This window comes from Mustela nigripes, chromosome 4 (genome assembly GCF_022355385.1).
Source record: "Mustela nigripes isolate SB6536 chromosome 4, MUSNIG.SB6536, whole genome shotgun sequence".
In the NCBI taxonomy this organism is placed as follows: domain Eukaryota; kingdom Metazoa; phylum Chordata; class Mammalia; order Carnivora; family Mustelidae; genus Mustela; species Mustela nigripes.
This window is the reverse complement of record NC_081560.1, coordinates 46244397-46258574: the sequence shown is the minus strand read 5'-3', so window position 1 is coordinate 46258574 and position 14178 is coordinate 46244397. Positions and strand designations below refer to the sequence as shown.

The 14178-nt window shown below is 49.4% G+C and overlaps 1 protein-coding gene across 1 annotated transcript in view; it reads left to right on the top strand.

Annotated features, from left to right (window-relative positions):
- Window positions 1-13742, top strand: part of WIPF3 (WAS/WASL interacting protein family member 3) — a 77041-nt gene extending 63299 nt beyond the window's left edge. Inside the window, exons 6-10 of the mRNA XM_059397517.1 lie at window positions 10-288; window positions 2428-2577; window positions 3549-3650; window positions 9687-9763; window positions 11442-13742. Coding sequence (XP_059253500.1) covers window positions 10-288; window positions 2428-2577; window positions 3549-3650; window positions 9687-9763; window positions 11442-11465 — 632 coding nt within the window. The 3' untranslated portion in view covers window positions 11466-13742. The remainder of the gene's footprint in view (window positions 1-9; window positions 289-2427; window positions 2578-3548; window positions 3651-9686; window positions 9764-11441) is intronic.
- The last annotated feature ends 436 nt before the right edge of the window (window positions 13743-14178 follow it).

Genomic DNA, 14178 nt, shown 5'->3' with positions numbered 1-14178 from the left:
TCAGTGCAGATGCTGCCAGCCCCACCCAAGATGTTCGGGAGCCTCCCGCCCCACCGCCTCCGCCACCCCCACCCCCTCTTTATGCCTCCTGTACCCCGAGGTCGTCTGTGCCTGCTCCTCCTTTGCCAGGAGCTAACAATAACAGTGAGGCTCCACTCCTCCCGCCCCCCAAGTCCCCCGGCTTCCAGGCCCAGCCCCCCAAGTCCAGTGCGCAGGCCTTGCCGACACCGCCAGCCCCTCCAGGATCGCAGCCATTCCTGCAGAAGAAGAGGCCCGGCCGAGGCCCAGGTAAGCACCAGTCTTCGGGCCCAGGGTGGCCGTAGCAGAGGACCACTCAGCCCTCGCCAGTGATTAAGAAGGTGCTAGGGACACAGCTAGAGCCTTGCTCCTAAGGCAGACCCACTTGGGAAACCTTGAGATGTCTTAACTCTTGGAATTTGTTTTAGAACTGAGCTATCAGTGCCCCTCATGGAGCACAGTCATACTTGTTGTATGGGACTTTATGTTGTGTTCATGTTAGGGACAGGAAACCAAGGGGGAGCGAGGCTGAAAGGCTTGTCCAAGATCACACAGACCCAGGCCGGGCACTCTGGCTTTGATCACCTTGCAGTTACTAGCTGTGTGACCCTGGGCAATCCCTTAGCCTCTCTGGGCTTCCTTCTCCTCATCTGTAAAATGGGGCCAGCAATAGTTCCCACCTCTTGTGATTGTTGGAGCAGGGCCTGGCAACACTGAACTCTAGAGAAGCGTTATTTCTTCTTACTCTCACCCTTCATAGACCCAAATTTCCAGCCTGAGGGGGCTGTGGGTGCGGTCTGTTTCCAGAACCAGGTGTCTGGTGTCGTTTTTGCCGGAGTTTCTACAGCCTGGCTCCTAGCCACTGTTGGCACTGGCCCTCGGCAGACTGGATTCACATTCTGTCTTCCTTTTGGCAGTTCTCGTGCTGACTCGAGAAAATTAAGGGTCCATATTTTGAGCCAAATATTGAAAATAATTCCTTCACATACCTAGTAGAGGGGATTTTGGATTGAGCATGCATGCCCACAACTGATTTCCACCTGGCAAGGAGGCTTCATTGGCCTCGTGTCCTTTTGAATAGAAAGTATACCCACATACACACCCATCCACTCGTGCCCACAAACACAGCGATCCACACACACACACACACACACCAACACACACACATGCACATATATTCTTCAGTCTTTAAGAAAATCTTTTCATGCAGAAGGTTTCTTAAATGTATTTGCTCAAATTAAAAATAGCACGGGCTCCCTGTAGAGCAAATAGAAAGAAATTGAAATCACCGACAGTAATGTCACCCAGAAATAAAAGCTGTCATAGTCAGGTGACAACTTGTCCCTTCCTTCCCCCCCCCCCCCGGAAGTATCTACAGATTTACAAAATTAATACAATTTTGAATATATAATATTCTATGCTGTTTTAATTTAACATTACATTATAAGCAGTCTCATCAAGTTAAAGCTTGTTCATAAGTATATTAAACTGATTATCAGTATTTACCAGATTTCTACTATTTAGTTGATTCTCTTTTTTGTTATTGTGACTAATATTGGAGGAAACACTTTTGTAGCAATTGTCGTCCACCTTTTGGATATTTTGAATGGACAGGTGCCTCAAAAGGGATTCCTGGTACAAAGGGCAAGAATATTTTTGAGGCTGTTGGTCACAGAGATAAGGTCCGAGGTATTCTCTTTTGAACTGACTGGTCACCACAAGGGCCAGCGTTCACACTGGTGAGCTGCCCATGATTCTGAAGTGTTCATGGGGCGGGGAGAAGACAGTGCCTCAGATTCAGGCAGGTGAGGAGAGAGAAGGAGGTTGTCATGGTGGCAGTTTTGTGGTACGTGGGGTGGATTTAGGCTGACTACAGGGAGAAGAGAAGGTGTGCAAGGCAGGGAACGCCCGCCCCCCCAAGCAGAACCTTGGGGACAGGAGTCAGCCCACAGCCTGTTCGTCTCACCCTCCACCCCCCACACACACATACACTTCACCTACAGATGGCCCTTCCCTTTCTTCGGACTCTGCAGTGGTTCCCCTCCTTTGGCTGTGCCTTCTGATCCTGAAGGTGGCCGTCATCATCCTTCTTGTCACAGCAGCTAACATTTACTGAACCTGCTGCATGCCACTTGACTTCACTCATTCAGTCCTCTCAGCACCCCCAAGGAGGCATGTGTACTGTGATCCCTGTTTTACAGATGAGGACACAGAGCCACAAAGAGTTGTCATTACTCCAGCAGGAGAGCTGGAATGCAGTCCCAAGCAGCTTAGCCCCAGAGGCAGCCCTTTTAGTCACCAGATCCTGTGACATCCCGGGACCTCAGTACATTATAACCTCCCCCAGGAGGTTATAGCATCTGCTGTCCCCGGTCCTGTAACTGAATACACTGGCATCTTTTCTCTAAGGGACCAGCGGGGGGAAGCTAAATCCACCCCCAGCACCCCCTGCGAGATCACCCACCACAGAGCTTTCAAGCAGAAGCCAACAGGCCCCAGCCTGGACCCCAGCACAGCAGCCGGCAGGTCAACTGCGCAACGGAAGCCTGCATATCCTCGGTGAGTGGGGTCACCTTGTGCTGCGCCGCCGGCTGCCCGTGTGGGAGTGGTTTCCCTTGGCCCTTGGAGGGAGTGTGCCAGCCCAGCATGTCAGGGTGTGTGCTTCGCAAGAGCAGGGAGCTCCCTCCAGGGCAAAACAGCCGGCAAGTTGTGTTAAAGATTTCTCTTGAGGCTTTCTGGGAGGCTCCAGAACTCATCCTCTAACTTTCTGATTGCGATGAGAAAGACAGAAGAAAACCAACATTCAGACTGTATATGTGTGTGTCTTGTCTGTCTCCATGGAGAAATCCACGCCTATTGAATGACAATAGAAGGAATGGAGGGGTCTGGAAAAGGTGAAGGGATGAGTAGAAGACCCACCAGACAGAGGGACGGTTAGGGCTAGAATACGGAGAGAGGAAGGAAAGTTCTCTAGGGTCAAACCCAAAGCCTAGGTCACAAAGCAGGGACCCAACTAATAAAAGGGCCACAAGTCTCCTCTCTTCTTACAATCAGGAACTCAGGGAAAATCCTGTTTGCTTTGGGGAGTTCCAGGTCCCCCACTGGACATTAGCCATGCTCCTTCCCACCAGCCAAGCTGAGGACTTTTAATCTGCTCACCCCTCCCAAAAAAAGCCTTCACCAGGGGCTCAGGAGTAGCTGCAGGTCCCAGGCACTCTGCGGGTCCCTTGTTGCTGTCACGTTCCTCACCTCTGATTCTGGACCCTGGATAGCTCATGATTTCTCCCTTTAGAAGTTTCCGTAAGATATTGGTCAAAGCAAGGTGGGGTGGATGATAGGGAGAGTCTGTTGATTTCACTTTTCCGATTCCCCTAAGCAGTAAAAATTGAGAGGTGATAGATGAGTATTCCTAAGGAGGAATGGCTCAACCACTAAAGCCCTTGAACTGGGCAGGCAAACTTGTGTGCTCCTGGAAATTTTCAAGTTCATCATGATAACCAGAGTAATTTTTCTATTTTCCACGTGTGCAGATGACTTTGAATCTAAATTCACGTTCCATACCATGGAAGACTTTCCTCCTCCAGATGAATATAAACCATGCCAGAAGATTTACCCCAGCAAGATCCCCAGAAGTAAGTACCACTTGGGAAGCCTGTTGGTTTTCCCTGACCCTCCAGAATTAAATGCTTAGTATGCATTGATGGACCACAGGCTGCCTAAAGGATGATGTTATGATTTCACCGTACTACTGGGAGAATACAGTGCTATTCCTGCTTCTGGAAGGATCTGAACACTTACTTGTCCTGGCCCCAGTGATTCTTTAGGAGTTTTCTACAGAACTCCAGAGTGAATTGTTTGGCTTTGGATTTGAGTGCCTGGGTTTACCGCTTATCCCTCCCCTCCCAGAGTTTTTGATAAAGTTGCTAACCACCCCAAGACAACAGCAAAATGGGAGACAGGAGTTTCGTATTAATACCCAGAGAACATTCTAAATGAGTGTTCAGAATTCTGGCAGACTGTGAAATGAAGAATGTCCTTAGGTCAGTGGTTCTCAACCTTGAATACACATTAAAATGACCTACAGAGCTTTTAAAAATCCCAAAGGCCAGGCTGCACCGAGACCCACTAAATCAAAAATGCAGGAGGGGACCCACGTGGCAGTATTTTTGAGAACTGCCAGGTGATCGCAGTGTCCAGCCAAGGACGAAAGTCTCAGGCTGATAAGAGCCTGACTTCTCCATATTTCATCATGTGGCCAGCCTCCAAGTAGAGGCCTTCACTCTGCTTACCTCCTTAGCCCCCCTAAGAGTGGAAGAGGCAGAGGCTGGCGTAACCCTCAGGCCCCAAAGGGCAGGGAAGCAACTACTTTAGGAAAACAGGAAGCAAAGGAAAGCAAAGTGGAAAGTGTTGAGCACACAGCGAAGCTGCCTATTAGTTCTGGTCCAGTGCTGAGCCAACGCAGTTGGGCAGGGGCTGGCAAGAGCGGACAGAGACAACAGCATGGAGTAATAAGGAAAGCTGATTCCCACGCTCCAACGGGAGTCAGGCCCCCGGTCTCAGACAACTGTGGACTAGCATGGAAGATCGTCTGGGTCCTGGGATAGCCCAAGACCATGAACCAGACTTTGGCGACGTCCCTCCTCCAGGGTTCATCCCCCTGCAGGCAGATCAGGGAGCGTGCACCTGCTCCCTGCTCAGCTTACAGATCCTCTTGAAATCAGCCTGGGCAGGTCTTTTTCTGCTGGGATTGTACACTTAGAGAGAAGTGACCTTGTGTGCTTTTAAAATAATGTGCAAACACTGCTGCTGTGAACTAAGAGACAGAGAGGAAGGAGAGAGGAGCAGCATGAGACGGAGGGCCAGAGACAGACTCCATATGGTCACACTCCTGCAAGGCTCATTCCTTTCCCCAAGCAGGTGTTTGTTAACTGGCCATGTTCATGCCACAAATCCCACCGTTCTCTGCTACACCCAGACAGTGAATGTGACAACTGGCCCCTGGAGGCTTTTTGGTTACTGACCATGACCCTAAACCAGAGGCCAGAAACGACATAATTTGAAGCTCTGTGGGCCATTTGGTCTCAGTCACAACTATTTGGTTGCGCTGTTTTGACCAGAAAGGAGCCATTGATGATACAAAAATGAATGGGCATGGCTGTCTTCCAGTAAAACTTTATTTACAAAAAACAGGTGCTTCAGGGTACCTGGGTGGCTCAGTGGGTTACAGCCTCTGCCTCCAGCTCAGGTCATGATCCCAGAGTCCTGGGATTGAGCTCCATCGGGCTCTCTGCTCAGCAGGGAGCCTGCTTCCCCCCCCCCTCTCTGCCTGCCTCTCTGCCTACTCGTGATCTCTGTCTGTCAAATAAATAAATAAAATCTTTTAAAAAAACAAAAACCAAAAAACAGGAGCCTTCTAGATTTGGTCTGCTTGCCCTATTTTGCTAATCTTGGCACTAAACCATTCCAGAAAAGCAGATTCTCCAAAATCTCACTTCTTTCTCAGTACTGTGCTTGGCAGTCCTTCAACCTTCAGATGCAGTAAATTCAATAGTTTGCTGCTTTTTGAGCCCATGGTGCCTGGTCCCTTCCCTGGGAATGGAAACAAGGCTGTGCCTCGTACAGCTCACCAGGAGGGCGCAGCTGACCATCTGTACTTCCTCTCATCACAGAGAAATGGCCACATTAGGGCTATATACACACAAAAATAACTGGATGCTCAGGAAAATGCAGTTTAAAGAAACGTAAAGAAAAAGAAAACCTGCTAAGTGAACTGACATCCTACAGACCAGGAAGAGTATTTGCGATTTCAGAAATAAAATACAGCTTTAGAATAATGCAGCATTGGCCGACTGGAAATCCTCCTTTGGCTTCCGAGCACCATTACACTGGCATGTTCCTGCCCTCCCTGTGAACCGTAGGGTAGAACCTTGGTAATTCTATTAGTATGAGTCTGATACAGTTCATGCCTGTCTGATTCCATTTCTTCGCACAGTTTTCCTCCTGCTCCCCACTGACCTGGTTCCCCGAGACTGGAGTTCGTGATCTGGGAGACGGTGTTGGTTCTGTGGGATGAGTGTGTTCTCATGCTGTCTCGTAGCAGCTCTGGCTTCGTCTCCAACCGCTTGCTCACTTTCTCTCTCTGCTCCTGACACCCGCACACAGCACACAAACACCCTCGTGCATGGCTTTTCCACTTGTCCTCTTCACTGTCTCCACCCTGCCCATATTAGTGGTTTTCTTTCTTTGATAGGATGATTTTACCTAATTTTTTAGTTGTTTTAAAAATGTGTTATATTCCTCAGTAAGTCAATTGTAGAATTACCATAGGATCCAGCAATTCCGCTCCTGGGTATACACCCAGAAGGATTGAAAACGGGGTTCAAACAAGAGTTCACGCACAGATATTCCCAGCAGCACTCTTGGCAATAGCCAGAAGGTAGAAACATCCAGTGTCCATCCACTGATGAATGGATAAACAAAAGGTACAGCTATGCGATGGAATATTCTTTGACGACGAAAGGGGATGTCAATTAGAAATCCAACCCCATGGCTCCTAAGACCCACCTGAAGTGCCCACACACCCAGCCCCACTCCCTACAAAACCTCCTTTTGCCCCAACAGCACAGACCACCTACACCTTGTAAAACATTCCGAGCACACTCCCACCTCTGGGCTCTGGGCTCTTTGCGCTTGCTGTTCCTTCTGTGGGACACTTTCCCCAGATGTCCATTAGACTCACTCGCTGTGTCCTGTGGGTCTTTGGTCTGATGGCATTTTATCGGAAAGTTCTACTCTGACCAGTCTTTATTGAGTAGCAGCCCTTCCTGCCACATGACTTCTGTTCTCTACACTCTGCTTTCTCACTTTCCTCAAAGCATTTATCACTTCCTGACATATTATATATTCACCTGTGTCCTGTGTGTTTCCCCCAGTACCAGGTAAGACCCAGAAGGGAAGGGATGAAATCAATTTTTATGCACTGGGGTCTATCGCCAGCTCCCAGAATGGGGCCAGACACACAGACACTTGATAAATATTTGTTGAATTAATAGACAAGAAAGTCGGGGTGCCTGGGTGGCTCAGTCAGTTGAGTGTCTGGCTTTTGGTTTTGGTTCAAGTCAGGATCTTTGATCTGAGATTTGCACTCAGCCTGCTTGGGATTGCTTCTCTCCCTCTCCCTCTGCCCACCCCCCAGCTCATGCACAAGCATGTGCTCTCTCTCTAAAAAGAAAATTGATGAGACTCTCCAAACATACATACATTGCAAAACCATTTACAGAATAAAAAAACTGGAAAACAGCACAGATCTCCAACAATGGGGTTAAATACATTGAGAGCCACAGGATAGAATCCCATGCATCCCAAGGAGTGTTGTTGAATATTCAGTGACATGAGAAAATGCAAACACAACTTTGAGAAGTAAAAGCAAAACACCCAGCACACTAAAAGTACATAAAATAGAACTGAAATTTAATTTAAACAAGGAAATGACTTTGCAAATCTATATGGAAAGGGAAAGGGAGAGACGTTGACCAAATAGAAAAGAGGCTAGAAGCTCATCCATTGAAGTGAGCTCAATGATAGAAGAATGGGTGATTTTAATTTTCCTTAGGCTTCACGATTTTGTCCAAGTTTTCTGTAACAAATACATATTACTTTTAATAATCATTAAAACTAATTTTAAAATTCTAAAATTTCCAAATTATTAGGAGGGAGACTCTGGCCAGCGCCTGGTCTGAGTACTTGTGGAGGAGAAACGTGGCCCTCTGGTACACGGGGTGACCCCGCTGAGTTCTGTACAAGCGGGATGTGGTCTGGAAGGAGTGGTGAGCAAGGCTCATACCAGCCTCAACTAAGACATGACAGTCGGGGAGGAGAGGAAAGGCCAGATATGCACCTTCTAACATCTAGGTCTGGCAGATGCTAGAATTATCATTTGCAGTGAAACCTGTCATTTCCTTTGGTTAGAGACTGTGAGAGGCCCCCAGGGTTAGAACGGAAGGGCTCTTTGAGGTTGTCCCCACCCGCCCAGTTCTTTCATATACAGCTGAAGCAACCGGGGCAGAAATAGGATGGCCGCCCCTGGTCACAGCTGGTGGCGAAGCTGGAGCTCGGGTGGGTGTTATACTAAGTGAAGTAAGTCAATCAGAGAAAGACCATTATCATATGGTTTCCCTCATATGTGAAATACAAGGAATAGTGTAGATCATAAGGGAAGGGAGGGAAAACTGTATGGGAAGAAATCAGAGAGGAAGATAAACCATGAGAGACTCTGGACTCTGGGAAACAAACCAAGGGCTGCAGAAGGGGACGTTGGGGGGTGGTGGAGCAACAGCGTGATGGGCATTAAGGAGGGCATGGGATGTGATGAGCACTGGGCACTCGCAGTTATATGCAACTGATGAATTATTGGACAATCTGTCAGATGCTAATGATGTACTGTATATTTGTTAATTGAATTTAGATTCAAAAAAAGCTGGGGCTCGGGCTAAAGTTCTCTGCTCCGTGTCCAGTGCTCTGTGCACCCCAGCTTGCTTCCTCTCCACCCGGTGCCACGTAGCCCTTAGCTTGGAGAGACCGTGCTGGCCCAGAGCTGCCGGTCAGATCTGCTTCTCCTAGGAGTCCAGTCTGTTCTAACCCACCTCCCTAGGCCAGGCATCGCGCTGCAAGGCTGGCTCTCCGACCCGGCTCGAGCGGCCAGCCACATCTGGGAATCCTCTCCGGTCCTTCTCCAGGTTCTGCAGTGTCTGTCCTCCCGCTGGTCAGCTGCAGAATGGATTTCTTTTTCTCTGATATGGAGTATCTCTGGGCCTGGATAAAGGCACAGACTGGCTTGGTTGACAAATGAGAAAAAATAAACCTGGAAGCCAGCTTGGCCCTCAGGCCTCTGCGCCTTCAGTCCTGGCACAGACTTTCTTCTCTAAGCCTCGCAGTTCAGAGAAGGCTTTCGTATCTGGCTGCTGTGCTCAGCACCGGGGCAGAGGGGCATCCGTGTGCCGGGAGGCCGCAGCTGGGGTCACTCAGGCTGCTCTGAGGGATAAACAGCAAGCTTCGAGTAGTGGGGACTCTGGGATAGAAACAGGGATTAGGCAAAGAAGAGGCATTTGGGGTTGCTCGGGTGTTTTATTCCCTATTGTCTCCCTCTATATTCTTTGACCCCTTCATTATGAGAATATATTTATATGTAACTTGTGTGACATTTAAGCAAAATACATTTTAGAGAATGAGCTCAAGAAAAAATCCAAGCTCCTAGAAGAAAGCATGATTTATTCAGCATATAATTACCTTTTATTCCCTTTTTTAACCAACCCTAGCACGGTGCTTGGCACACAGTGCTTGGCACACAGTGCGTACTGGCCAAATGAGCGATTCTGGAAATGGTGGCTTGTTCTGAGCTAAGAAGCTGTCACGTGCATGTAGGCGACAACCTGTTCCCCTTCCAGCAGACTGGATGAGATGCTTTTGCATCCAGGCTGGGCCGTGGAAGCAGTGGGTGGAAACACTCAGCCTAGGGCGGGGAGGAGCCTGGAGGTTTCAGGCTGACCGGCTCCTGGTACCCTCCATCCCTCTGCTGTTGCTCTGAGCGCCAGCAGAGTCTGAGTTTCTCAGCGAAGCACGCAGTGGTTCCTGGGCCAATAGACAGCTGAGATCCTTCCTGTTTCTTTCAGGCCGCACGCCTGGTCCCTGGCTGCCCACGGAGGCCACAGGGCAGAGCTCAGATGACATCAAAGGCAGAAATTCTCAGGTAACACCTCCTCAGGTCTCTGAACGTAACAGCAGGAGTTCTCCTCAGGGAGCCCAGAAATGCTGAGAGAGTGTGCTTTGTCCCTAAAGCTTTACATACTTTGCTCAGATTCTTTTGTCCTTGGGGAAAGCCCTTTGGTGTACCTTTGTTTCCAGCTAGAGTGAAATGCGTACAGTTTCAAACTCTGAAGAGGGAAAACTCTGAAGAGGCTTCTGGGGAAGCCCCCCACCTCCAGAAGCAAGGCTGGCCACCCAGAAGCCCTTTGGAGCCCTACTTTAGGGGTCACCCCACTCCCTCGCCGCTCCCTCTTCCCTGGTCACAGTGGCTGGGGAGGCCGGATCAGATACTACTCTGCAATGTGCACCAAGCATGAGTCAGGGTTCTGTCTTGTCTATGGAATACAGGGTATCTCACAGCCCCCGTGGGGGTTTTTCTCCCATCAACGCGATCATTTCCTTTGGCCAAATGTAGTCACGATTCAAGTCCTGGTGGCTAGAGGAAGCTGGGAGGGGAACCAGACGGGTTCTTGTGGGATAAGACAGTCTTGGAAAAAATGTCCTCCTTCTCACACAAGGCAGCTTGGACAGACGGTCTCCTAACCCCAGGCCGAGATGACATCTGCTCACGACAGGATCTCATCTTTAAAGGCCCTTAGTTGGGGCGCCTGGGTGGCTCAGTGGGTTAAAGCCTCTGCCTTCCACTCAGGTCATGATCCCAGAGTCCTGGGACCGAGCCCTGCATTGGGCTCTCTGCTTGGCAGGGAAGCCTGCTTCCTCCTCTCTCTGCCTGCCTCTCTGTCTACTTGTGATCTCTGTCAAATAAATAAATAAAATCTTTTTAAAAAATAAATAAAGGCCCTTAGTTGTACCCTGGCCTCCTCCTGTTTCAGAGTTCTATGTGGCAAAGGGGGTGGCCTGCCATTCAGCTGGGTCCTCCTGCAGCCCCCTGGAACAGCACAGCAAGGGATGTGAGAAGGGAACAAGGCCCTGGACATGGGGATGAGTTCCTTGCAGGAGGACGAGCACCACCTTTTCTAACCACAGCTGAGCTAAGAACTGTGATAATCATGCAGACGATCAAAGGCTCAAAACGGCCGTCTGATTGCAGTTAAGGGAGAAATAGATAAGCACAGGGCAAAAGAAAACAGGGAGACTATATACAGAATTAACAGGCATCCGCTCTGGGAGGTAGTAGTCACGTCAGCGAGACAAAAAGCAGTCGCCCAGAAAGCTCACAGGGTTCTAGACATGATAAACTGCCCCCCAGGGGGCACTCTTCTACGACAGAGAGACCCAAGTGATCTGTGCATGGGTGGGAGTCCTGGGCTGGAAATCTGAAGGCCTGGGGCCCTTTGTCTTTACCTTTGCCTTGTCTTGGGATCTCCAGCAAGTTCTTAGTTTTTCTTGAGTTTCTGTCACATGCTGGTGTTTGGTCTTATGTCTATTTCCAAGATGGCGGTACGCCATCAACTCTTTGTCCCATTTCATCCCTTTCCCACCCAAAACCCCTGGGTCAAAATCAGCCCCGTGCATCTGACGGGACCCTTAGACCCTGGCAGCCTCATATGAATGCAGGAAGGCTGTGGTGCCCAGCCGCACAGGGGTGTGTGTGTGTGTGTGTGTGTGTGTGTGTGTGTAGTCTTCCAGATCCCCCTGGTAATGTTCCTGTCTTTCCACAGTTATCACTAAAGACACTCCGGTGAGAAGACAGAGGAAGCCAATGTCCTGTGAGCCGCCTGGGGGTCCACATCGCCAGATGGGCTTCCCCAGGAGAACGTGTCTGGCCTCGCCATACTTAAGTTGCAATTCATTTAACATGCAAGCTCTGAGTGGAGCATTTATTTATTGTAAATACGTGGTTTGCACAGGCTTTAAATCAGTATGACAGCTCTTATTTGCATAATTTTAAAAAACCACACCCGTATTATGTTTCTCCATTTTCCAAGGATGCATCTTGGCATTCATCCATCACACCGATAGCACCCTGTCCCCGCCCCGTGGTGTCCATTCCATGACTGTAAATAATGCGTGTGGGCTGGCCCTTCCTAGATTCTGAACCATCTTTAGAAGATTTCCTCGTTTGCAAGTAGTCCCAAAGTCATAGTCCCCACAGCAGCTTCTTATCGGCATGATTCTATATTCTCCTCACACACACACTGCAAAATCAAACCCAGTAATGCCTTATAAACGCTGCAGCTCAGAGAGAGCAGTGTGTCCCCACGCCCAGATAAGGCCACACAGCCTCCGGGGAACGAGATGCCATGTCTCGCTTCCGTTTTGTAGTACAGGGATTTTTTTTTTTTCTGCCTCATGTAAATATGACCCAAAAGAAAGGCAAGAGTGGGCTTGGCCCCTCCGATGCCAAGCACAGGGCCCTTTTGTAACAGAAAGCTCCTACAAGTAGCCAACGCCCTTCCTGTTTACAGTGCCCCCGGTTCCCACGTGCCCCTGGCTTTCCTCATGTCCGCCTAAGTTCCCAACTCCTTCCTGGCTTCTAGGGTAAGGCGAGATTCATGAGACTTAGGTATTTTTTTTTTTTCTGCAAGTTAGAAACCTATATAACTCATTACTATAGTCAATTGCATATTCTATCTCAGAGATGGTTGTTTGTTTGTTCTCCCCAAGAGTGGGATTTTCACGGAAACTAGGACATGAGGACGTGTAGACAGAAGCCTCTTGGCCAAGTATCTGCCTCACTGACCTGGTGCCTCACTCCTGTGCTTAGGAAGCCTGGCAGCCCCCGCCCGGCAAACGCAGCTCCCTTCCAAACTAAAGAGGGCCTGATGGGTCTGAGAGCTCCCCCTGCCCTGTGGGGGGCGCACTTCTCTGTCGGGGAGAAGTGCCCAAGGCCAGCCACCCCGGAATAGGGAACTGGTCGGGAACGGCTCTGGCTGCTGTTCTCACACCCTTTTTCTGGAGCTGGCAAGGAAGTGGAAGTGTGTGTTTGCTTGCACCTAACCCCAGATGCCCCCCGTCCTTGGAGGAAGCTGTAAGAAGGGAAGGAGATAAAATAGAATGAAACAGACTGACCCCAGGTCTGTGCTCAAAATAGGTGCAGATTAAAGGAAAAGGGGGGGCGGGTGCGGAAAGAGCGGTGGAAAAACAAGTGTCCTTTGGAACAACCCACTCATGTGCTCAGACCTGAAGGACACCGTGCCCAGACCAAACCATCCAGAACAGGTAGCCGGTTAGGAGGGTTTGGGCAAACGTGACTGCGTACACTTTGCTGTTGTCTAAAGACTAAGATGGCATCCTACATTGTTGTGCTTTCTCATTCCAGAGAGGAGCCGCTGAGCAAGGTCAAGTGCCCTTCTCTGGGGAATCAGTCATGCCAAATTATCACTGCTAACCCAATTGGAAAAGCAGCTTTTTGCAGGTCAGCAGCTCTGGGCATAGCTGATTGGTTTTATTGGTTCTGGAAGGTTTCCAAAAGGTCGGGATTTCTTTATTATAACGGGACCCGCTCCATCTCCCTCCCAGCTGTAGGAAAATAATTACAAGGGTTTTAATTATCATGATGAAGAAAGCCCAAGACAAAGGCAAGTCCACCTTCCGTGGAGACTGGCTGCCCCATGAGGTGTTTATGCATTCACGTTCCACACCCCTGGGATAGAAGTTAAAAACAAAACCTATCAAGGACAGAGGGGAGGGAGGGGCAGAAACCAGAAACTGCAGCTAGGGAGACATCTCAGGAATCTGGCCTCCTATCTCTCCTCGAGACCCGTCACTGAATTCAGCACGTCCGCTGGCAGGACAGACCTCAAGCCCCTTGACCATAAACTCACGCAGAGCCAACGAGTTCCAGAGCTCTTGCCACTCTCCAGTGTTCTCACTGACCCCGTCGTCTGTGGCTCCCCCGTGTTTCATATGTATTTTATATTTATTGATGTGCCCTCTGCAGACTCATTTCTTTGTATCTAATAAACTTTAATAAGTGGAAATGCTTCTGCCCGTGTCCTCATTAAAACCCATCGAGGGTCACAAGAACTGACCTAAGCCAACCATTTTTCAAGGTTAGAAGGGCTTCTAAGAAGGATGGGACACGGGGGCGCCTGGGTGACTCGGTTAAGCGTCTGCTTTCGGCTCGGGTCATGATCCCAGGGTCCTGGGATGGAGCCCCACATCAGTCTCCCTGCTCAGTGGGGAGTCTGCTTCTCCCTCTGCCCCCCTCCCTGTGTCAAATAAAATAAAATCTTTAAAAAAAAAAAAAAAAGGATGGGACATGAAGGGTACTCACACAGAGCCCAATGCCAGCTGTGACACACTGTGTTTGAAACGAGGCCTTTCTTTTCTGAGCTGACATTTCTAACTAACCTGTATAATGTTTTCCTAGTTTTGAGGCCCCTGAGTGGCTCAGATGGTTAGGCATCTGCCTTCCACTCAGGTCATGATCCCAGGGTCCTGGGATCAAGCCCC